Source organism: Chiloscyllium punctatum, chromosome 8, assembly GCF_047496795.1.
Source record: "Chiloscyllium punctatum isolate Juve2018m chromosome 8, sChiPun1.3, whole genome shotgun sequence".
NCBI lineage: Eukaryota > Metazoa > Chordata > Chondrichthyes > Orectolobiformes > Hemiscylliidae > Chiloscyllium > Chiloscyllium punctatum.
In genome coordinates this window covers 20,442,776-20,470,158 of record NC_092746.1, presented here as the reverse complement: position 1 = coordinate 20,470,158, position 27,383 = coordinate 20,442,776, and the positions used below count along the sequence as shown (strand labels likewise).

The 27,383-nt window shown below is 40.1% G+C and overlaps 1 protein-coding gene across 6 annotated transcripts in view; it reads left to right on the top strand.

The window, feature by feature from the left end:
• The window catches only part of rbms3 (RNA binding motif, single stranded interacting protein), a 1,402,627-nt gene that overhangs the window by 935,977 nt on the left and 439,267 nt on the right, over positions 1-27,383 (top strand). For all 6 annotated transcript variants that reach the window (XM_072575202.1, XM_072575203.1, XM_072575199.1 and 3 more), the window contains one exon: positions 15,599-15,657. In XM_072575202.1, the coding sequence (XP_072431303.1) occupies positions 15,599-15,657 (59 nt within the window). The remainder of the gene's footprint in view (positions 1-15,598; positions 15,658-27,383) is intronic.

The following is a 27,383-nucleotide window of genomic DNA, read 5'->3' as shown; positions in this document are numbered from 1 at the left end:
ATAATCGTGTGATCTCAGTAGTCTTGGGTAAAAACCAAGTGATTAAGACAGAACCTATTTTAACCATCACATGGAACAATCACAAGATCAGAATATCTGATCATTTATCAATTTCCTAATTGCGGGACTTTTATGGGCAACAATTCCAAAATACACCAATCTTAAAAATACTTCATTGGATGTGAAGTACTTTGAGATGTCCAGTGATTATGAAAGGACTCAATAAATAATGTTGACTTGTTCAGTCAGTTACTTGCCTGCAGCATTTTCCATGCCATCTGTGTCTGCAGACAACTTTCTGTTTTTATAAAAGGCCCTAATAAATGATTACTTTAATCAAAACAACTGAGTGACAACCATTAGAAAATTCTGAGAAATGGGCTGTGATCATAAGGCCATGAAATGTGGAAACTTAAAAAAAAACCTACTCACGCTAATTAAATTGTCATCAATTTGTCTTGTAACCTGCAATTTTAGTAACTTATCTTAATTTGTGAACATCAACCTCATTACTTAGAAGCTTTTGAGATTCACATTACAGGATCTTTAGGGGACATCACAGAGTCTACTTCATGGTTCATTGTGTAGACAGAGTATTGGGAATGTGAAGTAGATATGATGAGAAGGATGAAAGGAATGATGTTGCAGTTATTGAGTTACAGGAGCACACAGCTCCTCTCTCTCCGCTCTCTCCAAAAACATGCTTGGGTTTTTCAATATTCACTTTATAATATTTACAGTGCTCCTTGATGTTTTATGCTCTCCATGAAAGGCTGATTATTGAATTAGTGTATTTCTGAACTGTGAATTCCATTTGTCAGGCAGCAGCAGCTTGGCTTTTGTTTTTAAGCTGATGTCATCTGTAGTTCATCTTTTTGGCACCATTGCCAGTTTGCCCGTTGCTATTAGAATCTCGTTATTCTGATAAAGGCAGAATGTTTAAAAAATGTTCCTTTTTATCATTCTATAACCTGACTGGTTCTTGGTATTTTATAACGATGATACTTTAGCTCCTTGGAGCATTACTAATGCCAGGTGACCTGACTTATGCCAGTGGAGGCCAGCATTGGAATATTGGCTTTTGAAAGCAAATGAATCCTCCATTTTCTATTCAGTGTTTAACTTTTTTGGCATGAGTAGGTTCATTCTAGACATTGGATGTTCTGGAGTAGATACCGGATTTAAATAACAAAGTGCAAACTCTTAGTGACACTGCAAGAGAAACAAATTAATCATTAACTCATTGTTGAGAGCTGGTCTGTCGAGGCTGATAAAAGGAGAGACTGGTCTTTAGACTTAAAGTGACCCTTTGAGCAACCTAAGAATAATTTCTTTAGATGATCATGTTGTGAGGAGTTACTTTTTGTCAAAAGCATATGGGTTATTTTAAGTGGCATTATTTTTTCCAAACTAAAATGTAATAATGCTTTTTGGACTGGGAAAAGACTGGGCAAACAGTAGTATTATTATTATTGATGGCATGACACATACACTGTTATCTTGATAATATATTGGACTCTTCAAATATCAGAAAGAGTCTGCCCTGAAATGGGGACTGAGTACTACCTGCACAGCTGTTTCACCTGGCCAGTATTACCTGTGAGTGATGCCACAGGAGATCAATTCGCAACGTAAGGAGTCAATGCAATCTCCAATGCTTTCAAGTGAAATAACCACGAACTGCAATTTCATTTTATCATATGTGGTGCAGTAATAATGGATTGTGCACTGTTTGATTTCGGGTGGCATGGTAGCTCAGCGGTTAGTGGGATCTGAGTTCAATTCCAGTGTTGGGTGACTGTCTGTGTGGAGTTTACACAATCTCTCTGTGTCTGTGTGGGCTTCCTCCAGATGCTTCGGTTTCTTCCCACAGTCCAAAGATGTGTATGTTAGGTGGATTGGCCATGCTAAATTGCCTGTTGTGTCCATGGATGTGCAGGCTAGGTGGATTAGCCATGCAAAATAATGGGTTACAGGGATAGGGTAAGGGGGTGAATCTGGGTGGGATGCTCTTCAGAGGGTTGGCTATGGACTCAATGGGCTGAATAGCCAGTTTCCACACTGTAGGGGTTGTATGATTCAGATCTGTTATTTTTTTAGTTTAATGTAGGGTAATCACATGAATCAAAATTAAAACAAGAACCAAGATTGATTTCAGAAAACAATTCTTCATCATCCTAAATTTACATTTTCTTTTAAGTGGACTCAATAGCAATTAGGCCACACAACTTTTTTAAAGTTTTTGTTCAAGGCGAATCCTTGGCAACAGCTCAACCAAAATATTTTTGCAAATTCCAGCAGTAATTAAGTTACTTTAACTTGATTACAGATTATAGTCATACTAGATTCTATGCTGCATTCTGCGTCGACTTGTTTAAAGAGGCAGTACATTGCTAATTGTTTTGGAAAACAACTTTGCTAATTTCTACCATTAGGCAAGTAAATGAAAGAGAAACAAACCATACCTTCTTCATAACTCCTAACTGATAATAACAAAAGTACTCTTAATATAAGCTGAGAAACAAATAGACTTCAGTGAGATCTTATGATTCTGACCAACAAAATAATTAAATAATGGGTAGAATCTTATAGTGGTCTGAACCATGTAGGCTATTGTGGCAGGATCATGTGAGGGTTCAGAGAGGCCTGTCCTGATGTTAGGGACTGCAACTTACTGCATTTTTAATGGATCTGCCAAGCAGCACGGTGAGTTTCTTGTTTGACAGTAGTGAGTTGCCTATTAATAAAGACAGTAGTGAGTTGTACAGCTTTGGTCCAATTCTTCTATGCCAACCAGATATTCTAAATTAAGCTAGTTCCATTGCCAACAATTGGCCCATTTCCATCTAAACCCTTCCTATTCATGGACCCAATTAAGCAGGATTATAGCCTGTTAGAAGCCTTATTATTGAGGTCAGTTGTGCCATTAAGGTTTGGCTTCATATTTTAACAAATGCATGAATAAACTTGATGGTGAGAGTTCTCAGAAGGATATCAGAGTGGGTACCTGGTGACTTCAGCTCACTGCTGGCTGGGTATCTCTGGTCACAAATTATGGGCATCAGCTGCATGCGCCCCTTGTCCATGGACATTGGCATCCAACGTTGGCTAACTCTGACAATCTTCAAGGCACCTCTCCAATCCATTTGCAGGGCACTATGTAGCACAGACTGGAATTGCACAGCATGCTGGCACGGTGTTGTTGGTGGTGGAAGAATCAATCTGTTGGGTCCACTGAGAGAAAGTAATCCATAAAGAGGTTTTGGGGGGTAGTGGTAAGGGAACAAGGAAGCCACTGATGTGGGAAGGAGCCATGGGACTCTGTTTTATGGGGTTTAGGAGCAGCAGGTTGTGGAGGAAGGCATGACAACAGTCAAGGGAGGTCAATTGTGTCTGTAAAGGGTGGGGAGATGCTATAAAGCAAGAATGGGAACAGGGTCATGCGATGGAGAAGGTGCCATTAACAGTTAGGAGCAGTATTGTCTTCCTGGGGGGGTGGGAGGGATACTGTATGACCAAACCTGGCCAGCAGGTTGGCTAATTTAGTGCCATTATTTAAGGAAGGTTGTGAGGATAAGCGAGGGAACAATAGACTGGTGAGTCTGATGTCCGTGGTGGGCAAATTGTTGGAGTGGATTCTGAGGGGCAGGATTTACATGTTTTTGGAGAGTGGCAAATGGGACTAGGTCAGATTGGGATGCCTGGTCAACGCAGACACATTGGACCGAAGGGTCTGTCTCCATACTGTATGACTCTATGATCACCTTCAGTCCTGAGGGCTAGTACACTAGGGCAATGGAGTGTGTATGAATCCAGCAGAGCCTGAGAGTGCTGGACCTGACTCTCCATGGTAACCACCAACCAGTCCATGGAGGCAGCTAAATGATGGCATGCTTGAGGCAGCTGGGTCCCCATGGTGTAGTTGCTGTGCTACAGCCTCTGTGCAGTGAGAGTCACTGCCTCACACATCCCTATCTATTGGTCCTCTTCCTCCCTGGGCTGTGTGGATGAAGTTCTAATTGAGAGCACCACGGGATCCTGTCTGGTAGGTTCTTGCTCTGGAGCAGTACTCCGAGTGCCAGTGGCCTGGGTTGTTTCTCTCTCAGCCAGCTGCAGACCTGTCACAGTGAAACACTCACCACATCATGCAGTCAGTCTGCCTGAGCCTAACGTTCCCACCACACTGTGACTATCTGAGCTGCTCAGGCATGAAGCAGCCTCACCAATGCTTCCTCTGCAGCCTTGGTACTCTCCTCCTCCTCCAGCATCTTCCCAATGCCTATCACTGAGCAGGGCAGCTTCACGATGCCAGAGGTCATCCAGCTGCACAATGATGGCCTTCTAGGGATGGCGCCTGGAATATTGGTCCTTTGTCAGACACCCAGAGAGTGGAAAGTTCCTCAAGTCATGTGATAAGATGGGGTTGGAATCAAATGAGAGTGACACCTTTGATATGGGCCAAGATGTTAATGTAGCAAGTTTGCTAAGATATGCCGATAAACCTTGCTTGGCCTCATGGCAAAACTCCATCCAGAAAATTGCATCCAACTGATTCTTAGCAAAAGAAAAATAAGCCCCTCTACTAATAAAGTCTACTAATAAAATAAAACTTCTGCTGTTAGCCCTGCACTGATTCTCTGGGTGAGCTAGTGTGGAACTCAGCACTTGGACGTTCTTGCATTCTTCACATGCTGTCCGAGTCCATGAGGGACTGCAGGCAACTGGAATGTGGCTGGATACACTGGAGCATATATCAATGGAGTCAACAAACATTGCCAAGAAACTGGATTTTGATATTTCCCCTCCTTAGCCTAGGGTGATTGAAGTCAGCATCGAACCACACCCCAGTTGAGATCAGCTATCTCATTCATTGCTAAAAATTACATTTGGGACATTCTAGTCTCATGTGGTTCATATTACTAGGTGGTACAGTTAACAACTAATCCACTGGCTAAACTTTGGATGGCACCTTTTCAATAAGATTATAAATTGTTCACTTTTAAATCATGAAGTATTCTGCAAAGAAATTGAGTTTTTTTAAATATAGGGATCCTAATGAATAACATGGCAGGCCATTTTGAGAGAATGTGATTGTATCCCCGACAGCGCCATGAATAAAAACTTGATCCTTTCGTTATGAAAGAGTGGGTCAGCTCCATCTTTATGTTTGTGTAAATGTTTTCTGGGAAGCCAACAATCTGGTTTGTTCTGAGGTTACTTTTTTCTTTCCATTTCTTCAAACTGGGCGTCGCATGTCTCTTCAAATTCTTAATTACAGAGCTGCATTCCCTTGCTGTTGTACACAATCTGTTTGCCAAATGCACGCTATGGAGTAGGCAGATAGAATGTTGAAACCTGGCTGAGCAAACAGTAAGATGCACTGCCCAACAATCCACCTGAGTAACAATATGATATGTGGGACTTGAGCAACTGTTTTTGTTTCAAACGAGTACGTTTTCATATATAGAGGAGCTCCACCAAGTCAGATTTGATTTTGTAACAGAAGACATAAGTGTATTCTGATGTCTGGCCAATGAGCTGCATTCAACAAGAAGAACAGCTGTGTCCTATTCAACAAAAAACCCAACGGATTTTCTATATAAATCTTGTTTAATTTGGGTTTTTTTTAGATTTTGAAGTTTTAATTTGTTTTTCTTAAGCAGTAAGGAACATAACAAGAAAAGCTCTTGTGGATTCGTTCTCTGAAAAATCCCACCTAGTGAATTAGAGAGCAAAAGCTTAATTTAATGCATCATATTGTGTGCTGAAGTTAATGCAATGGTGATCTAGCATTCCATATACAGTAAAAGTAAATATCTGCTGTGCTCCAGGAATCTAATGCAGCTTTTGGAAATATTTCCAGTCAAGGTAGTTTTGTAATTGAGTTAATTCTTACACAGTCGCAGTCATCTTATTCACTGATGCAAAACAAAATGTGTAATCTATAAATGACAGAACAGTGAACACGATAGATGATAAACAATTTGCAGAAAAAATCAAGCAGATATTTGAGCAAGAAGATACTGCTGTCATGTAATGACAGGTAAAATCACAAGTAGTGGGGTCTGGAACTAAGAGATCAGTTGAGAACTGTGATGGTAATGAAATTTGAGATGGTAATGAGTTTTCGAGGATAAGGAAGATAAGGAATTTTTTGAGATTGCATTGTTAATGATTGAATGGATTGCATGTTTACAGATCCTGCAAATGTGCCCAGCAGTGTCTTATTATAGGGGCATCAACAGCAATGCTTTCCTGTCTCTCAGAAATAGAATTCTTCACACAGCCCCAGGTGGTAAAATTCAAAGCAAAAGCTGTGATGATGGTGGAAATCTGAAATTTAAACAGAAGATGCTTCTGGTTCCCCTTAATCTATTCTGTTAGCCACATTCTCAAAAATATTATAAGAATTTCTCTGATCAGACTCTAATTTTCTAAGCGCATTATTAAAGCTTTCTGATTCGATTCCAGCAGTTTCCCCACCAGCAGATGTCAGGCTAACTTGACTGTAGTTTCCTTGTTTCCCAACTTCCTCTTTTTCTGAAGAGCCATGTTGCATTTGCTCAGTTCTTACCTGCTGGCACCATTCTACCCAATTTTGGACATTCCTTACCAACCTGCGCTGCTACATATTTTCAAACCCTGGAATATAGGCCATCAGATCTTATGGTTGTTTTTGGATTTTGGTCCCTTAATTTGCTTCAAAATGTTTTTTTTGCTGACAGTAATTATTTTGAGCTGCTTACACTTCTTAGCCTCTTAACTACCTTCAAGTTTTGATATTTTGTTTGTGTCTTCTACCAGAAAAAGAGATCATAATATTCCATTTCCTAGTTCCCCATGATAATCTCTGCTGTTTCTGCCTTTAAAGAAAGAGCACTTATTTTATTGTCCTTTTTATGCATATATTATATTCCTGTATGAGAAAATCAAAACTCCAGTCAGGAACCAGTAACTTTTTTATTGAAGGAGGTGAAGTTTATGATCCCAAGTATTTAGTAAGAGTAAAGCCACAAGGTTTGAAACAAAAATGTATGTTAATATATAAAAGTAGAACATGCAATATGTTCTACACAAATATACATATTTCTATATATTATATATGTACAACTTATACTCTTAACAGTCAGAATGAATATGAGGTAAATATTAGTAACAGACAAACTATGTTCAGATATCTCACAGAGTTGCAAATGCTATCAAAACAGATCCCATCAGTTTCTCACCTAGACATTCATGACAGTATTGGTCACCAAATCTCATTAAACCATTGTCCCCTATAGACACAATTCCCAATCTTCACTTTCACGCAACTGACCTTGAAGCTGCCTGAACTATTGCTGTGTGATAGACAGTCATAACGGCTGCACAGTTCCAGGTAATTCAGTCTCTTCCCATGATTCTACATTCCACTAGATTCCTGTAACTGTATTCTAACAGCAAATAGTTAACTGCATTAAGCTGACACTAAAGCTGGGGCTTTTCCAAGTACCAATATTTCTCACCTGGATCAAGGAAATATTGCTTGTGGGTTTCCTTCATCCTTAGACTTAGTTGCCCTGAATAATCAATGTCTTTTAGGAACTTCTTTCATAGCTACTTGGAATGTGCGAACAGAACTCTCACAGCGTCAAGTTACAATCCATAATTCTCAACAAACATGCGCCCCAATAAATGGAAACCAGAGAACCCTGTTAAGATCGGTTGATCTCCATGATAATGTAACCTGCACTACACCATTGCTAACCAAAACATTATGGTTAAATATCCTTCATTTACAATTTCTTCATTAATGTCAAGGTGCATATAATCTTTACACCATTTCAGAACGTTTTTTAAGCCAATTTAATTTTAACTCCCAAAGCAATCACTTTGATTCTGATTCTATTAAACAAATGTGGGTGAGTTCTTAAAGCAACATAGTCCTGCCTTTTCAAGTGTAGTGGACTTCAGTTTGCATTTATGCCATTATCTACTACAAATGTTAATTTCAAATTCTTTTTTAAAAGATACAAACCATAAACTAGCTACTCTCAACTTGCAAAATTTCGAATAATCTATATAATATATCGAGGGTAGCTCAGTGGCTAGCCCTGCTGCCTCACAGCACCAGGGACCCTCCACTGACTATGCAAACTCCCTAATCAGAAAGGTCAGCACAACATAGAGGGGCGAAGGGCCTGTGCCATACTTTACTGTTCTGTGTTCAGACAGACATTCTCCCCATGTCTGTGTGGGTTTCTACCAGGTTCCCCAGTTTCCTCCCACAGTCCAAACATGTGCAGGTGAGGTGGATTGGCTATGGGAAATGTAGAGAAACAGTCACAGTGTGGGTCTGAGTGGGATACTGTTCAGAGGAGCAGTACAGACTGAATAGCCTGCCTCTATACTACAGGGGTTCTATACGTTTGATAATTTACTTTCATATTCTATTTAATTCCCTTCTTAATCAATGCTTTGCTGTTTCTCAATTCTTTACCTCAGTAGAATCAAAGAATTCATACAGTGTGGAAGGAGGTCATTTGGCCCATTGAGTCCAAACCAACCTTCTGATGAGTGTCCTACCCAGAACCACTCCTCAACTGTATCCGTATAAGCCCATGTTTCCCCTGGCTTATTAACCTAGCCTGCACATCCCTGAACACTTTGGGCAATTTACCATGGCTAATCCACCTAACCTGCACACCTTTGGACTTCTTTGAATCCTTAACCAAGGATAAATCTTTCTCGGTGATTTAATTGACCACCCAGAATGTCACTCACAAATGTGCAACCTTTCAAAAGTTTCAGTCATCACTCTACTCTCCTTGGTAAAGATTTTTTCACATATTGGAGGAAAAGATGTACACAGCCACTATGTTGATAGGCTGAGCTCTCAGCCTACCTGAGGTCAATGAAACATTACTCTGTAATTCTGGAATAGCCAGTATAAGTCACTAGGCGATTGAGGTAACCTATGCCTCTCCCTCATGTGGTGCTGCCTGCTTCAAAAGTTCTGGTACTCTCCTACTCATATTACAGCATTGTTTAAGTAACAGTGTCAGAGGCTAGAGGCAGACTGACAGCATGACAATCCCCTCTCTCTTTTTCAAATGCTGACAACTCACTGTTCTAAAGCAGCTCTAATTGGAAACCACATGAGCCAGCCAATAAGGATACTGATGTGGGAAATGGAATGCCATACTGATGAAATGCGAGACACTTTTCAAGCACACTTTTGGGTCAAATTAGTGACAGCTTTAATCTGTGCTGAGTCATGGTAAATTGGTCCTGCAAATACTTGCTGGGAAATATGGATGCTGGTTTCTTACAGAATGCCCCTTATTTTTAGGGAAGAAAATTGTAGCAATTAATACTTCAATAACATTATCATGAACCATTTTAATTGGCTAGGGAAAATAATCAGGAAGTAGTGTTACTCGAAATATTCATTTAAATAAATGGCCCACGTTTTGCAGGAAACCTGCACAGATGAAGTGATGCATATAATTTATAGGGCCTTTTGTTAGTCATAGTCACAGAGTCATACAAAAGAAAGGACTAATTATAGCCAAACTAAGAATGGAAAATGGATGCTGTCCCAGCCTGTGATGCCTACATCCCTGAATAAATTACAAATGTGGGAAAACTTGAGGCAAGATTATTCCTTCAGGCCTTTGTTTTGACAATCAAATTGCTGATAGATTAGAAACCCAGATCAAAGTGAATGCTCCGAAGCTATGCATTAGCTTAAAGCTTTGGGTGATGTGGGTTTGCCTCCAGCATTTGTTTTTTCCTGATGTAGCAATGCTCATGTTCTCGCTGTTACATAAGAAACTGGACGTGGACATTGTGATATTGAAGAAACCAATAGGCATTTGTTCCAACTGATTATGCTCAAGCATAATATGACTGACAACACAATATTAGCCCAGACACACACATGCCTGAAGAATGTAATGCTGGAACATAATTAGTGAAACTTGGCTAAAGTTAGCTGGTTAAAGACATATGCAGCACAAATAGTAAACTTATTAAATTATTACTTGAAGACAAAATCTCAATGATATAAGGGAACTTGGAAATAAATCAAAAGGGGAAACTCAATTGAATTGGTATAAATAAATAAAATGGCAATGGCAAAAGTGATAGGACTCATGATAGGAAATCCTCAGAACCTGATGTATCAATGCAAAGAAGTATGGAACAACACATTTCCAATCCAAGAAAAGTGAATTAGAGTTGTGAGAGATGAGGAACTGTGGATAGGAAATGAATTTTGGGTAGCCATTTGCATATGTCATTAAAACCAGCATGAACAAGTGCAAAGGCTTTTGGGCTGTTGGAATACCAAACTGAGGAAAGGGATGCTTCAGCTGTACGGAATATTTATCAGATTTTATCTGGCGTTTTATATTCAGAAGTTCTGTGCTGCACAAAATGGAATAGAAATCTGATATTTTCTTCCCTGGAAGATCCTTGATTGTGCACCAAGTGCCACACAAAGGAGAGAGAGAGACACACACACCCGCTCAGAATGTAATCCCAGTGAAGACAGGAACATAGTGTGGGTCCATTCTAACAACACCCTGTCTAATTACATAATTTTTTTCATTTATGGGATGTAGGTGTTGCTGGCTGGGTCAGTGTTTGTTGCTCATCCCGAGTTGTCCTTGTGAAGGTGGTGGTGAACTGCTACAGTCCATCGGCTATAGTTTGACCCACAATGCCATTAGGTAGGGAATTTCAGCAATTTGACCCAGCGGCGGTGAAAGAACTGTGATATATTTCCAACTATCACTTGGAGGGGAACTTGCGGGTGGTGGGTGGTCCTATTTATCTGCTGCCTTTGACCTTCCAGATAGTCATGGATATGGAAGGTGCTACCTGAGGCGTTTTAGTGAACTTCTACACTGCATCTTGCAGATAAATATACACTGCTGCTACTGAACGTTGGTTGTGTGGGGAGTGGATGCTGGTGGATGGGGTGCCAATCAAGGGGGCAGCGTTGTCCTGGATGGTGTCAAGCTTCATGAATGCATAACAGTAAAGTATCCTCCACCCATTCAGGCAAGTGGGGAGTATTCCATGACACATCTGAGTTGTGCCTTGAAGATGATGGACAAGCTTTGTGGAATAAGGAGGAGTTACTCACCCAAAAGAAAACAACAGTAAAATGTGCGAAATGCGCAAACATATCCTTCAAAATGAAATTCCTGTGTACCCAGTGCATTCTTTTCATAGTATTACTGTTTTTGTTTCCTTTTTTTCTGAGTGTTGCAGAATTCCTAACCTCTCACCTGCTTTAGTAGCTAGGAATGCTGTCTCCAGAAGCAGAAGATGTTGTCAAATGCAACATTGTGAATTTGACACAAACTTGCATCTCAGACAAATGTTTGTGCCTTTCATATCCAGTGCATATTTTAAGCACATTGATTAGTATCCATGCTTAAGCCTTGTTGGAAATGATGTTCATTGTAGATCTTTCTGCCCTTTATTCAAGATGGTATCTGCATTTCATTATATGTCATCTGAAGCATATTGGAGAAAGTGACAGATATTAATGCTGTTAGTAATACTGTATTTCGATAGTCACAGGTGAGGTGCCGGAAGACTGGAAGTTGGCAAACATGGTGCCACTGTTTAAGAAGGGCGTTAAGGACAAGCCAGGGAACTATAGACCAGTGAGCCTGACGTCGGTGGTGGGCAAGTTGTTGGAGGGAATCCTGAGGGACAGGATGTACATGTATTTGGAAAGGCAAGGACTGATTGGGAATAGTCAACATGGCTTTTTACGTGGGAAATCATGTCTCACAAACTTGATTGAGTTTTTTGAGGAAGTAACAAAGAACATTGATGAGGGCAGAGCAGTAGATGTGATCTATATGGACTTCAGTAAGTCATTCGACAAGGTTCCCCATGGGAGACTGATTAGCAAGGTTAGATCTCATGGAATGCATGGAGAACTAGCCATTTGGATACAGAACTGGCTCAAAGGTAGAAGACAGCGGGTGGTGGTGGAGGGTTGTTTTTCAGACTGGAGGCCTGTGACCAGTGGAGTGCCACAAGGATCAGTGCTGTGTCGCATAAGAGGTACAGTTAGTAAGTTTGCAGAGGTGTAATGGACAGCGAAGAAGGTTATCTCTGATTACAACAGGATCTTGACCAGATGGGCCAATGGGCTGAGAAGTGGCAGATGGAGCTTAATTCAGATAAATGTGAGGTGCTGCATTTTGGGAAAGCAAATCTTAGCAGGACTTATACATTTAAATGGTAAGGTCCCAGGGAGTGTTGCTGAACAAAGAGACTTAGAGTGCAGATTCATAGCTCCTTGAAAGTGGAGTCGCAGGTAGATAGGATAGTGAAGAAGGCATTTGGTATACTTTCCTTTATTGGTCAGAGTATTGAGTACAGGAGTTGGGATGTCATGTTGCGGCTGTACAGGACGCTGGTTAGGCCACTGTTGGAATAATGCGTGCAATTCTGGTCTTCTTCCTATCGGAAAGATGTTGTGAAACTTGAAAGGGTTCAGAAAAGATTTACAAGGATATTGCCAGAGTTGGAGGATTTGAGCTACAGGGAGAGGCTGAACAGGCTGGGGCTGTTTTCCCTGGAGCACTGGAGGCTGAGGGGTGACCATATAGAGGTTTACAAATTTATGAGGGGCATGGATAGGGTAAATAGACAAAGTATTTTCCCTGGGTTGGGGGAGTCCAGAACTAGAGGGCATAGGTTTAGGGTGAGAGGGGAAAGATATAAAAGAGACCCAAGGGGCAACTTTTTCACGCAGAGGGTGGTACGTGTATGGAATGAGCTGCCAGAGGATGTGGTGGAGGCTGGTACAATTGCAACATTTAAGAGGCATTTGGATGGGTATATGAATAGGAAGGGTTTGGAGGGATATGGGCCAGGTGCTGACAGGTGGGACTAGATTGGGTTGGGATATCTGGTCGGCATGGACGGGTTGGACTGAAGGGTCTGTTTCCATGCTGTACATCTCTATGACTCTATGACTCTATTTGCTATTGAAGAGGATCATTGGATTCTATGCAGCTTACATTTGAATCCAGTCTTTATGCTTCTAGTGAGAGTTGGGCAAATTCATATTTAAAGGTGGAGTAGACAGTATCTGATGTCTGCCTTGACTACTTTGAACATCCAGTAAGCAGCTATATTAAAACTGGCTATCAAAATCTGAGTTGAAGAAAATGAACTTTTGGTAAGGGATGAAATAAAATGAATTAGCGCAAGCATTATGTATATACATTGTAATGTCTGCGCGTGAATACATTTATAGTTGTGTGTACATGTAGGGATTGGAAAGATTATTATGGTTCTGCCGCATAGCTTACCTGGCTGTAGCAAAAATAGAAGAATTTACTTTTCACTCCTTATAATAAATATTAACAGCGTTTTCACAGATTTCAAGGTTATGATCATGCAGGATCAGTTGATATTTGACCACCCAGTACCTGAGAGAATTTGCAGTTCATTTTTAGCTTCAAGCTTGAGGTTAATGAAAGATGTGACTGGAACCATTGATCTACCCACATTTTAGTATATAAATAAGGAACACTCTGTATCATGGAAAATGCGGGTCACATCTTCACTTAATGAGGTACTCTGAGATGAATCAGAAACTTATTTTGTCTGACAATGATAGGGGTCTCTTGATTTCCCACCAAGTTTCATTATTTATTTGGAGTGAGTACAGAACAGTGTTGTGACAAATATTTCCAGTTTCTCCATTGATGACTGCATAGTTTGGACATTGTGTCATAGTAGTAGTTTCAGTGAAGAACAATAACTGGAATCCATTGAACTGAAACTCAGAGGGGCCAAAAACAGGGATAATTCTAGAAAGATTCATGACACTTGAAAGCCAGTATCAGATAAGTGCAAAGCAAAACTGTTTTGTTAATAGATATTTTCAACTAGTTAATACCATCTTTGATCCCAAGAGGGATCAGGGCCTTAGAAGCACAACCTGCTTCTTGAGATGCAGATAGGAATGTTTTGATCTCACATCAAAGGCACAATGTTCTACTGAGGTGTTAATGGGTATATGCTTCACATTTCTACTTCTTCGCAAACAGGACACCTTTAGAAAAAGATGTCAAAACTTCAGCAAGATAGCTTGTCAGTGTTTGAAGATTATAAAACAATAAGGGTTCCTTGAATATTTTTGATTTCCTCACTGCAGTGATTTCACTGGCAAGAATTCCCATTATATAACAAAAGCCATTGTTATAAAGTTGCATATCATTTGGGTTCAGTACACACATCTCCATTGCACCACTCTCGCCTGCTTGGCTTAACCCTCCTCATTCTTCTCATCCAGTTCTATCATTTAGTATCCTGTGAAAACTCTTAGCATATTTTCACATTAAAAAGCTATTTCACGGCAGTTTATTCTCATGGCAACATATTGGAAGAGATCTCCTTTTTATACATTTAGACATGGACACTATCTCCATAGAGAGGAAGTAATATCGCATCTCAGTCTGTCATTCTGTCTCACTTATTTTCAAATTATGATCCAGCAGCAGAGTTTGAAGACTTGATAATGCAGGATTGTGGAGCCACAGATTTCCAGACACAGAATCTATTCTGGTGCCAGGCAACCTAGGAAGGGAGGGATCATTTTATTTTCAGGCACTGGAAATGATGTCAGTTAACAACCCTGGAAGCAGCTCTGACAGAACCATGCCATGTTTGACCAAGCCTTGTTTGTCAGCAGCAAACCCATCTATTAAGCTCATTCCATCTTGGACGGTGATAACTCCCTATTTATTTTTCCCACAACCAGAATGTGAACTGTATTGGGATTGAGATGAGAAGTCTGCAGCCGAGAGTTGAGCTTTGTATTTATCCTCTCCAGATCTGACTGTTTGTGATCAACTGACCATCTTCCTGTTCTCCAGCCTTGAGAAAATACAGTTCTTCCAAAATTGCATTGCCTATGTCCTATCCAGCACTAAATCCAGCTTTGTCATTAGCTTACTGCTGAACTGTCTTGATGCCAGCACTACAGATGTCCATAGAGGTGCAAGTGAGGTGGATTGGTCCTGCTAAATTTCCCTATAGTGTCCAAGGATGTGTAGGTTAGGTGGATTAGTCTTGGGAAATGCAGGGTACGTGGATACAGTAGGGGGATGGGTCTGGGTAGGATGGTCTTCGGAGGGTCAGTGTAGATTAAATGGGCCAAATGGCCTGCTTCCACATTGTATGGGTTCTACAATTCTATAAGTCTCCCTACTCAATTCTCCATTCATATACCTCTGGCATTTTGTTCTCCCCTTGCTTCTAGACATCTCTGTACGGCATTCATGATGCTATTTTCAGCCACTGAGGTCCCACACTTTGGGATTAATTCCTTAAATTACTTTTTAAAATAGAACACATCTGTCAGCCAACCTGTCTTAATATCTCTTCCTTTGGCTAAATGCTGTTTTCTTAAACTTGTACTTCAGTGGAATGGCAGCATATGAACAGCACAATATAAATGCAAGTTGTTATATCTGGACTGTCTTAAACAATATCTCACGTGTAACTTGTAACACCCCAGAATTAAAGTGAATGCAAGCAAAATTGAGCTTTTCATGTTTATCTTTTTCAGATATGGAAAGATAGTATCGACAAAGGCCATCCTAGACAAAAACACGAACCAGTGCAAAGGTATTTATAAAATGTCATGTTATATCAACTTTGTGCACATGTTTTTGTTCCTGCTGAGAGTGAAACACACTCTATTAAAGGGATTTTTTAAAGTTTTCTTCCTCCGTTTCTTTCTGAACTTCCTGTTAAATAACCTTCCTGTAGCAAAGATGAAACATGGGGTGTAGCAGTTATTATGAGGGAGTCTCAATAGTTGGTTATTCTCTTTCCTGCCATCTCTCCCACTGCATCGATGAACATTTTTCACATCAACCAACATGACTGCAAAGATGAGATTAAATGTTCGGCATGTATGTGTGGTGGGATGGGGAGGAGGAGAACTCTCAGATTCACAACAGTTTTTGGTTGTGGTGCATATTTCCCAGACATGTACTTAGATCCCGCATCACAACGTTTGTCAGCAGCAGTTGTTCAGTCCACATTTTGTACAGGTAGAGGGAATACAATGGCCAATATTGTATTGGAAGCTCGACCATTGCAATCAGCTAAATTTGCCCGGAGGAAAACAGATGTTGAATATCAGCCAAACTTGCCTTCAAGTAGCAGCAGCCTTGATCCAGTTACTGTGTGCCTGAAAATAAGAAGCCAACCTCACTAGTGAATCATACTAATCTGTCACTAAGCTTCACTTATTCGAATACGACAGAAGCTGTATTAGGTTGACAGGCTAAAGGTTGCGTTCAGTCAAAATAAGAGAGCAAAGCTAGTACAGACATGCTTGGAAGTTTCATTTAGTTCACATTCAAATCTTAATGTAACTGAAAGCATACAATTTTCTCTCAAACAGGAAGATGCTTGTTTCTTGTCTAAAAAAAAATTTTGTTTACTGCCACTAGCGTAGAGAGTAGGAAGAATTACCTGGCCTCGCAACAAAGTATGAATTGGATAAAATTTGCACAGTAAATCTGGCTTGTTGCCTTGTCAAACTGATGGGCTCCAGTTCTGCATTGATTGGGACAGACCTTTGTTGCTGAAAGGGGAAATAATGCTTAAAAATGATTTTGCTCTTCCGGCTGGTGCAATGTCATGGGGTGTTTCTGTGGAATCCTATCACTGCTTTCTCCTCTTATATTGGAAGCTTCCAAAATGTTGCTAGTTCTTTCTTATTGTAAGTAAAGTTTTCAAGCCTATACTTTTTATTGAAAGATTTTTTTACCCAGGTACTGACAGATTATGGTGTGATCAGAAGCCTGCTAATGCCATCAGGAAATTAGGCATATTGCCCCATACATTCATCCTTCCAGATTTGTTATACTCCTCCACTGAGACTGTAAGCAAAGACCCTGATTTTAGATTACTCTGAGCTGCTGGAAGTTGGAGAGAGCGAGAAGGCATGTGGAATCCAGAATTTGGAAATCCCTCCCCACACAGACTGTGGAGTTTCAACTCCAAGGTGTGCTTGGCACATCATAGATTGTTTTCTTTTCATGGGCTTTGCTGGGAGTAGATAGGCAGAGGCTGTAGATACGGTCCAGGAGATGCTGTGAGTGTTGGAGGTGTAATGTTTTGGAGGGGGGTGTGGTGGCAGAGGTGGCAATTAGTGTGCTGATGGTTGGTGGGAGGGGGAGTGATCCCAGAGTGTTAGTTTAGCATTCCAGGGTGATTGGGTGAGGTTAGAGGCCTTAATGAACGGGGAGGATTGGAGGCCAATGCACCATGGGACGGGGAGGGTGGGGGTTAGCGGCTTTGTTCGGACCTGTGGAATCAGAAGGTATTGCTGACTTTAGTGAAGTATGCAGGTCTGATGGACAAGAGTAGACAGCCGGGATATCCGGCTAAGGAGTTGCCAGGTCAGGCACACTGAACCTAGAGAATAGCAGTAAGTGTACTCACCTCCTCAATCCCACAGCCTTTGGCTGCAGCCTTTGAATCTCAGAAGTCTCCTCAAACCATACCGATTGCAGATAAATCAAAATAAAACTAGGGCTAACAACAAAACTTGCAGCCTCATAGTTTAAAACAAAACACCTGCTTCTTTGGAGTTGCTGAGCACTTGCCCACCTTCCCACCTCCCTTACGATGAGGCATTGGTGTTTGTTTCCGATCTTTACAAATTTTTAACTTCTCACCAGTGTGTTTTCCGAGATAAGTGTTTCTACTGAAAACTAGGAAGAGAGAGCCAACTGAATCATATCACCCATTTTACTGTAACACCCACAGGCAAAACTATGTATACCTTTCAGTTAGTCCACCAATTTGTCATCATGTGTAAATTACAAAAAATATTTCTGTACTTACTTTTTGGGTAAACTTCAAACCAAATCTTTAAATCTTTACTTTAATTCTTTAAGTCAAATCAATTGCTTTTATTTAAATTTACAAACTTTAGCATCACCTTAGCATGCACTGCATATGTTTTCTCTTTGTGATGTTTCCAATTTTCAAATTGTACGGTGAATGGATGGTATGATAATATGCTCAAAAAGAAAATTACCATATTGGTGTGAACTGTTACAGTTCCCAAGTCATGTAAGCAGCAATGGCATTAATATGTGCTCTGATTTAAATGGTTGTTGTGACATATTGGCCCCAGTATTCATTCAGGGACTGGAAGAGACTGGCTGGAAGGTTTGTCGGACAGAAACCTGTACGTGAAGGTCCCCTCGTTGTGCTGCAGGATGTCTTTTCAATGCGAACATAAGGATTTCTTTCCAACAGCCAGTCAATTAGATTGAAAGGCTGATTGTCTGTTGACCTGGAAAGCCACAGGAGGGCACATATTGGGTAAACCTGATGTTATTGGGAGTATTTACAATGGGTGGGGGAGTTTTGGGCTGGGGAGTCACCCGATTGTTTGGAGATAAGTTTGTTCGGCCTTGGGGAAACATTCCTCCTTCTCTTGACCCAATAACAGTGCAGTTCAGTGAAGGAATTTACCTAATGTCTAGCCAGGATCCTGGCCTCCATGTATCGAAATTAAAAATCTAATTAAAATGGAGGTAGGATAACCTCCTTAAATAGTGACATGACCAACCTACCTCCTGAAAGTGGAAGTGGGCTGGTAAGGATTCGATTTGAGGATTTAGTTTTGTTTTAAAGTTCCTCAACCCACCCAACCTTCAGGTTAAAACTTTCCCATTGATTCATAATGTTTATACACTATTGTTTCTTCTCACCATTGATACCCAGGTACATGTAACAACAGGTTTATGGAAATTCTTTTCTGATTCATTAAATAGAACTAATCTCCATTTGATTAGTGTCTGTAATACAAAACCACATCATAATGATGAATCTCCATTAAAAATCAGGTTGGTCTAGTACCATTGCAAATGTGTGGTCTGCGCTGACTCTTGATGGCAATTCATGCAGGGAATCAAGACTGTCTGTAACATTCAGTTCAGAAGATGTCAGTAAAGGGCTAGACAGAGTGTCAGGAGAAACTACTACTAGAGGGTAGAAGGGTGGAGAATGTGGAATAGCAGACACAGTAGGCTAATGTCAGTCTCTTTCAAATTGGATTTGTGAAGTGACACTGCGATAAGACATTTATCCAGCTCCATGGTGAGGGTACTGTTGTGCTTGAGGAGGATGAATGGTTTAGGGGCGTGAAGTGCTTTTCATCTGGATGGAAGGGAAGGATTGCATTTGAATTGCTTCTCAGTGCAGTGGAAAAGAAACTGGGGTGAGCTTTAGGGTTAAATATTCCATGAAGGGAGAGGAGGTCAGAATTGGTAGTCTTTGTGAGGAAAGTGGAACTGCTGACAGCAAGAGGATTATTTTTCCCAGATGACATGTGGTTGCCTAGACTAATCAAGTAAGGACCCAGTTCTAAATGGTCTTCATGCTAACCCATCAGTTTGGGTGAAACAAATCTCTTTCAGATGTTAGGGTCATACATTTATTACCAATTAAAATGTCAGCAGATTGGAGAATGGGATACATCACTCATTTGGGGACTTTGTTGCTCTTCAGTTTGGAAGTGGTGAAGAGATATTGGAAACATCAGGACTGGCATATGAGGGAAAATCCCAATTGTTTACACATGATTTTACTGAAGGAAAGATTCACTTATGGCTTTGTTTGGTTTATGGAGCAGCTGCTTAAGCCTCTTTTGACCAAAGTCTGCCTTCTAAGACAGTGGAGGCTTTCATTGTCTGGTTAAATGGTCTTTCAGAGAAATTCTAAGGTAACTTGAATTTTTTAAAATTGTAATTGAGAAGGATGAAACTGGCATTTACAACTGTTTTGGGAGGGGAGAGGGAAACTGCAGCAAGTGGTCACAATAATGGGGTAGTCCGACTTGTATAAAGTGCATTCTGTGCATCCTCATACAGTCTAGGGGGACAGTTCTGTTTGAGTGTTGCAGCCACTCACTATATTTAATATGTTAATTGAAATATTTTAATCAATTTGAGGATCAGGACTGAAAAGATAATAAAATGTCAGTGGTTTGTCAGTAACCTTTCAAACGTTTTGGATAGGATGGTGTATTGAAACAGACTCGTATGTTTCTTATTTGTAGGAATTGTTGATTTGCTTTCTTTATGCATTGTTTAGTTGTCTGTTGTGACTTTTCTGTATTTCTTGTGTGCTTCTGCTTATCCATCACATCATTAAACCAGAAGGTGACTCTTGAGTGTCCTTCCACAGATAGAGCTACCACAGCAACTACACATTACAATGTGTTAGCAATTTAAAGTGCAAAAACAGTTACATTTTTATGATTAAAGACTATTGGGAGACTGTAATGACTGGCAAGTGGTTTATCCTTGTAAAAAAGGCACTTGTATGATAACTTACCTTGTTACCACGTTTTACAGTAACATTTTACAAAGATATTTGAAAGGACTAGAGATGTAAATGATAAATTTATCTCTACCTTCACAGCACAGCTGTTTTCATTTACTCATGTATATGTCCTAATCGGTTGGAAAACCGTCAAGCTGCAGAGGTCAGAAGTATTGCACTTCTAAAGCTCTTGGTGATGATCCAGGAAAGGCTGAAATGCTTCCATGCAGATGTCTTTAAATTTGACATTGAACTCAGCATTACATTCGGTTGTTGTTCCACTCTTTAAAACACAGTTTTTGAAAGTAAGTAATAAGGGCGGTTTTAGCATCAAATTTGATTTAAATTATAAAAGTTTTACGGTCACACTCAGAAAAAATAGTGTCCAACCTTTTGTATTGAGGAGACCAAATACAGTAAATGTTTTAACACTGTTCCCTGACTTTATCATCATGATGTATCATTGTCAAACTTTATTATCAGACTGTTTCTTACGGATAGGTACAATTTTACATTTTTATGCTGCATTTCACAACCTTGGGGCACCTCCAAGGACTTTGCAGTCCATTAAGTACTATTGAAGTACACTCATTGTTGTAATGTTGGGAAATGTGACAGTCAATTTATGTACAGTAAAACCCAACAAGTACCAATGTGAAACTTAACAGATAAGAGCAGAGATGGGAAAGTGTAGTGTAGTTACTATATATGACTGAAGGAGATTTTTGTTAGCAAAGAAAGAACATCGTACCAAATATGAGTTTATCTGTTTACAGTTGTTTTAATTGGATATGATTTAGAGACCGGAATGAAGGTACTAATTATCTAGAGAAGGAAGGAGCGGAATACTTTTTAACATAGTATTTTGATCTGTATAGAGAGTTCGATCTGAGAAACAGCAGAAGATTATTTCGTCATTGTAGTTCTTTCTGAACATTAAGCTGAAAGCAATTGTTGTGGTCCATAGGGAGGATGCCATATGTTCCTTCTTTACATTTTTACTAATTGCTTGCAATAGAGCCAGAGAGTATCAAGACCAGCACTGCGCTGAAATGGAACAATTTCTTATATCGCAACCTGCGATTTGCAACTCTTAAATAAGACTGCAAATGAAATGAAAAAAAAAGAGTTGGAATTTTCCCTCTTCCAGGAGGTGACAAGAAGGGAAATATTGGGGACAGTGGCCCCAGAGAGAAACTTACCACCTCAGCAATTGAGTGCTGCATGAAAAGGTCCATTGGGAACTTCCTCAAATTCGTCAAGAATTAATGCTCTTAAATGACCAGCTAATGGCCACTTAAGGACCTCAACTTGCTACGTCCCTGATCATCTATCTCCTGGATGGGTGAGAAAGGTGGCTCAATTCCCAGCTTAGAAACCTTGGTGATGTTCCTGTTGGGTAGTTGGATGGCGGCCTCTAAAGGCTAGCCCCTACCATTGCTTCTGAATCTCCATTTACCCACAACACCCCAGTCTATGGCAAGAAGGTAAACAGAATTGCCTATCACCACTGGACCCCCTGAAGAGCAGGTGTTTGACTGGTGGACTTTAGAACCCAGAAGGCTGGCAGCTTCTGGTAACCCAGGTTTGTCATGTTTGTAGTGATTATCAGAGGCAAATGCTAAAGTAAATAAAATCAATGACAACCACGGTGTGGTCTTGAAAATGTTTGGTGATTGTCTGTGACCTATTTTATAGTGTAGTACCCTGGCTGAAATCAGTAGAACCAATTTGAGGAACAATCTCTATTAGATTACATTTACATCAATCAAAATGCAATTGTCACAATGAGGTAAGGCCACACTGGCCATTCAGGAATTTGTAATCAAAATATTAGCGTCTAAGACCACCTTCCCATTTTTACTTCTGAGCATGTACTTTGAGGGCATTCTGACTCTCCATCAAACAATGACCTCTCTTCTTCTGTGTTACTTCATCTTCAAGGCCATTAGCCCCACTTGCAGTCAATTTGCTTTCAGGCAGTCAGCAGCAGCTTTCTTCTAGTGGGTGTAGCTGCTCTAAGAGTGCTGAATATTCTTTAACAACTGGAAGCTTCACTTCACACGTGCCAACCTCTCGTGCTGCAACACCCCTGTAGCCAGTAGTCCAAGATGTGCCTGTCTGAATATTATAATAATGGAAATGATGTGTAAGCATGAATCTTGTGTAAATAAATCACAAAAATTGACCCAGACAAATTTTGAGCCACAAACTGAGCTCAAAACTTGAACTGAGTTTTGCCCAGTTTTCAGAAGGGACAAATACTTTCCAGGTTTTATTTGTTTTATCAGTCATATTTCTTTCCATGTATGCACGCACGCGCGCATCCTTATATTAAAACAATTTAAGACTGAGATGAGGAGGAAGTTTTCCTCCGAGTTGTGAATCTTTAGAAGTTCTTGCCACAGAGAGCTGAGGGAGCAGAGAGCTTGTCCTTTTTAAGGCTGAGATGGATAGATCATTGATCAGTAAGGGAATCAAAGGTTTTGGGGAAATGGCAGGAAAGTGGTCATGAGATATGTTGGATCAGTCATGTTTTTATTGAGTTGTAGAGCAGACTCGAGAGACTGAATGGCTTACTTGTGTTACTATATGGTCCTGTATCTGACAACCAGATGCTATGGCTGTGTATTTCCTCAGTGTCTATGGCCCTTGAGGTATTCTAAAGTGAGCAGATGGGTAATATACTGTTAGGTTCTCTTGCAGTTTGTTATCTGGTCTAAGGAGATGTACGTGGAAGAGGACCATGGGGTGAGACGTGAAAGGGAGAGTTGTTTTGTCTCCTTTCTCAACAACTGACCAGCTGATACCACCAAGATTGGAAACTTAACCTCCAGACTGCAAAAAGCTGTTATCCCTCCATTTTTAACAAAAACAAATAAAGGGCCTGGAATAGGCTATTCTATATGAAAGAGTTGTGGTGATCATTTAACCTCCATTCTACCTTCCTGAATTATCTCCATTATCACTTAATTCCATTAGCTACCAAAATTCTATAGATCTCTTTATTTTTTAATTCATTCACCAGATTGCTGGAAAGGCCATCATTTACTGCCTTTACCAAATTACTGTTAAGAATGTGATGATGAGTTTGTAATGCTGAGATGATTAGTCTCCAGCAAGCACAACTATCTTCCTTTGTGCCGGTTATAATTTCCCAACTAGTGTAGACCTTCTGATTCTCATTGACTTCTGTTTTATTCTGGCTCCTTGATACAATAGAGTTATACAGCATGGAAGTAGACCGTTCGGTCCAACCATCACTCCCTCAGGAAGCTTATTCCACTCGCGAGCCACCCTCTGTTTAAAAATTTTGCCCCTCATGTCTTTTTTAAATCTCTCTCCTCTCACTTTAAAATGTCTTGGAATTCCATCTGGTACACTAATGTCCTTTAGGCAAACAATCTCCATCCTTATCTGATCTGGCCTACGTGTCACTCCAGATCCACAGCAATGTGGTTGACTCTTAACTGCCCTCTGGGCTATTAGGGATGGACAATAAATGTTGGCCTAGCCAGAGATGATCTCACCCAGTGAATCAATTTAAAAGAAAATTCTCATCTCCTGAATTCAGCATTTTTGATACTACTTTGGATCAAGGCACTATTAAGATTTGAAGGTGACTTGTCTTGCTGGAACCGAAGCAAGATTTTTGTAAACATGTGATAGCATTGTTGGTGACGCCTTTCATAATTTTGCTGGTGATTGAGAGTAAACTAATGGCAGTGGCCTGGACTGGATTCTTTCCGATTTTTGGAGACAGGACTAATCTGGGCAAATTTCCATGTTGTTGAGGGCATGCTAGCGTTCTAGTTGTATTGGAACAATTTGACTTATACAGTAGACTCGTTCTGGAGCATACGGTTTTAACTTTAGAGCCAGGATGTTATCAAGACTCTCAGCCTTTGCTGTGTCCAGCGCCAATAACTGTTCCTTTGTTTCCTCATGAGTTAATCAATTTGACTGAAGACTGTCATGCTGGATATTTCTGGATGAGGTTGAGATGGATCATCCACTTGATTGGATTAAGCTGGTTAGATACACTTCAGCCTTGCCTTTTGAAAGAGATGGACTGGGAACCACCACAAAAAAGTTGTTTAGCTGTCTCCACCATTCACTACTTAATATGCATGACAGTAAAGCATAAATGGTTGTAGAATCACTTGGCTCAGGAGCATTATGTTTCCTTTATTTAGCAGGCCTGTTGTAGCTTCCATAGGTCAGCGATTTAAGTGTGCCTGGTATGACTTCAGATGAAGCAAATGTTATTTTTGTGGCAATTTGTTATTTTCATGTTTGCCATGACTGCAGCTAGCTTTTTAATTCTGGATTTATTTGAATTTAACTTGCCCCCAGTCGCTGTGGTGAGATTGTGTCTGATGCATTTGGCCAAACATCTGGATCAAACATTGCCAACATTCAAGTAGTTCATACTCAATATACTTTATAACTGGTCACCTACAGTTCTCTGGGATAGAGAATTACATAAATTCTCAGTTATTTAAGGTGAATACATGTAATCTCAACTCAGTACTAAATGGCTGATCCTTCACTGTACTGATTGTAGCTCTAGACTTCACATTGCAATTCTATGCTATCAGCTTCTGGAAGGAGGTTTAATTCCCAAAACTGGGCAGGTTTAGATTGGATGGGATGTTATAATGTTCAAAAATCTGAACCCTGGCCCCAATCTACCTCCCACTCACCCACTTCTGGTTTAATTGGAGACAGGACTGAGAATGGGCAACAGGCCCAAGAGGTGGGTTGGCAATTTAAAAGTTGCAATGAGGTTTTTAATTTAGCCAAAAACGGGAGCTCTTTCTGATTCTCGGAAAATCCAGCAGCCAAAGAGAAAGGAATGTTGCTAGATTTAATAGACAAGTGCCTTATTTCCACTAACCTTGCCTTCCCGACTGTAACAGGGAAATGACGATTTTAAAAACTGCTAATCAGATCCTGCCATGAAATTCAGGCAGGACTTTCAGGAAATCTGTCCTTCCTGGTTTGCTGACCTCTGAGTAGTCCTGCTGTTCCCTCCCTGCATTCCGAGTTAATGTGGTGCTCACAGTGACTGCTGTTTAGTAGCTGAACGGAAGTAGAACTGGGGGAGCATTTCATCATATTTTACAGCAAAATTATATACTTAGTAGACGTATTACCTTAAAAAGAGGAAATTCTTTAAGCAAAAGGCCAGGCGTGCTCATTTTGCCGTATTATGTCTGCCAAACCACTCCAGCCAGTGTCTTTTGTATGTCAGAGTATTTGTCTTGCAAAGTAGTTTAACAGTGTGTGATTCATACCACTACATGGGCTTTATCCTGATAAGATTTATCAGTTAGAATTTAGTATTTTGGGTAGTAGTTGAAAAATGCAAAAAAAGAAATTTGTCTGCTCTGTCAATGACCTGAAAAAGAAGTTATAATACCCTCCCAGTTTTTAACAGAGAGAAATAATGGAATCATTGGCCCCAGACATTATCAGCACTGTCAATAAGACCTCTCCCCATTATAGAGTTGGTATTTCAGAATGACCGCCTGTTGCCTTGTTTAGTCCTCATTGCTAAATGAAAACATAAATTAGGATCCAGCACTGAGAGGTTTGGCAGCTCCTGTTATGAAAAAAAAATACTGTTGAAAGTGTTCACATTGCAGCATCATTGAGGGTTAGAGTATAATGTTTAACTTCATGCTTATATTTGAATCAGATTTAATCCAAAACTTGATTTGACTCCCTACGCACTCCTAAGAAAGTTGAGTTTTGATAATTTACTTGATCTTTGATGTTTACTTTCAGTCTATGAGATTATGCATTTTATTTTGTGAGCTTGCAGTTCCTATATGTATATTTTTCTTTTAATCGAACTGTGAAGCTATGCTTTTTTTTCACTTTATTACCTTTATTGTGAAGTTTTCCAATTCTACCTGGCCATTTAATATTTCGCTTTGCAATAACTTGGTCACTTATTTGATATGGATTGTTATTCTCTCAAAACAAGACAGTTAGTGATAGAAATAAGTTAGTTTGCAACTGGACTTGAATGTGGGTGGATAATGACCCAGAGAGGAGAGATATAGTAAGACCAGAGATATCAGTGATACAAATTCAAGGGGTTTAGGCAGAATAATAGATCTTTTCTAATGGTGAAATGACTCAATATTAGAGGGGCACTAGATAGAGTTACGAAACAAATGTGAAGATGTGATGATTTTTTGAGAAGGCGTTTTGATTTCATGTCACCAAAAGATGAATCCTTTAAAGCCTGAATTCTCTAAAAAACAAATACAAGTGTTGTCACCAGCTTAGAGCTGGTGCTACATCCGTAGCCTATTCAATGTGGTACAAATTCAAGATCATTGTCTCATGTCTGTTTCTGAATCAAAAACTGCTGCTGTGTTTTTCTTTCCTACAGTCTTTAAAGATCCATTTATATGACACAGTAGATTTCTCTATTCCTGTGCTCAGCAAATGCTCAACCTCTTTCCATTGTGCTTTCTTCCAAAAATGACTGTTTCATATGGCTTTGCATTGCAATCCATCTGCCACCTATTTGCCCACTCTGTTCACCTAGTCATGCCCTGCAGTGAGTTCCTGCATTCTTCCCCATTGTTCGGTACAATCCCGGATTTGGCATCTTCTTCCAATTTTATTGGCACCCTTCTTAGAATAAAATAATGTTCACAGCACCGTGATAGGCCCCTTGACCCACCGTGTCTGGGCCAGCTGAAACATAAGCCACCCAGCCTGATCAATGCATTTGGGCTGTAGCCCTGTAGGTTATGGTACTTGAGGTACATAGCCAGATAGCTTTTGAATGAGCCTCTACTTCCCTTTTCAGCTCGTGAATTCCAGACCCAACAACCCACTAGATGTTTTTTTTTTCTCTCTCTCATCTCCCTCCTCAATAACACAGTTTATATTCACTCAGTTTCCAATTACTTGTAACCCCTACTGGAGAGTGCACTGGTATTCCCCATTGTGTAAGAGCATTTTCACTA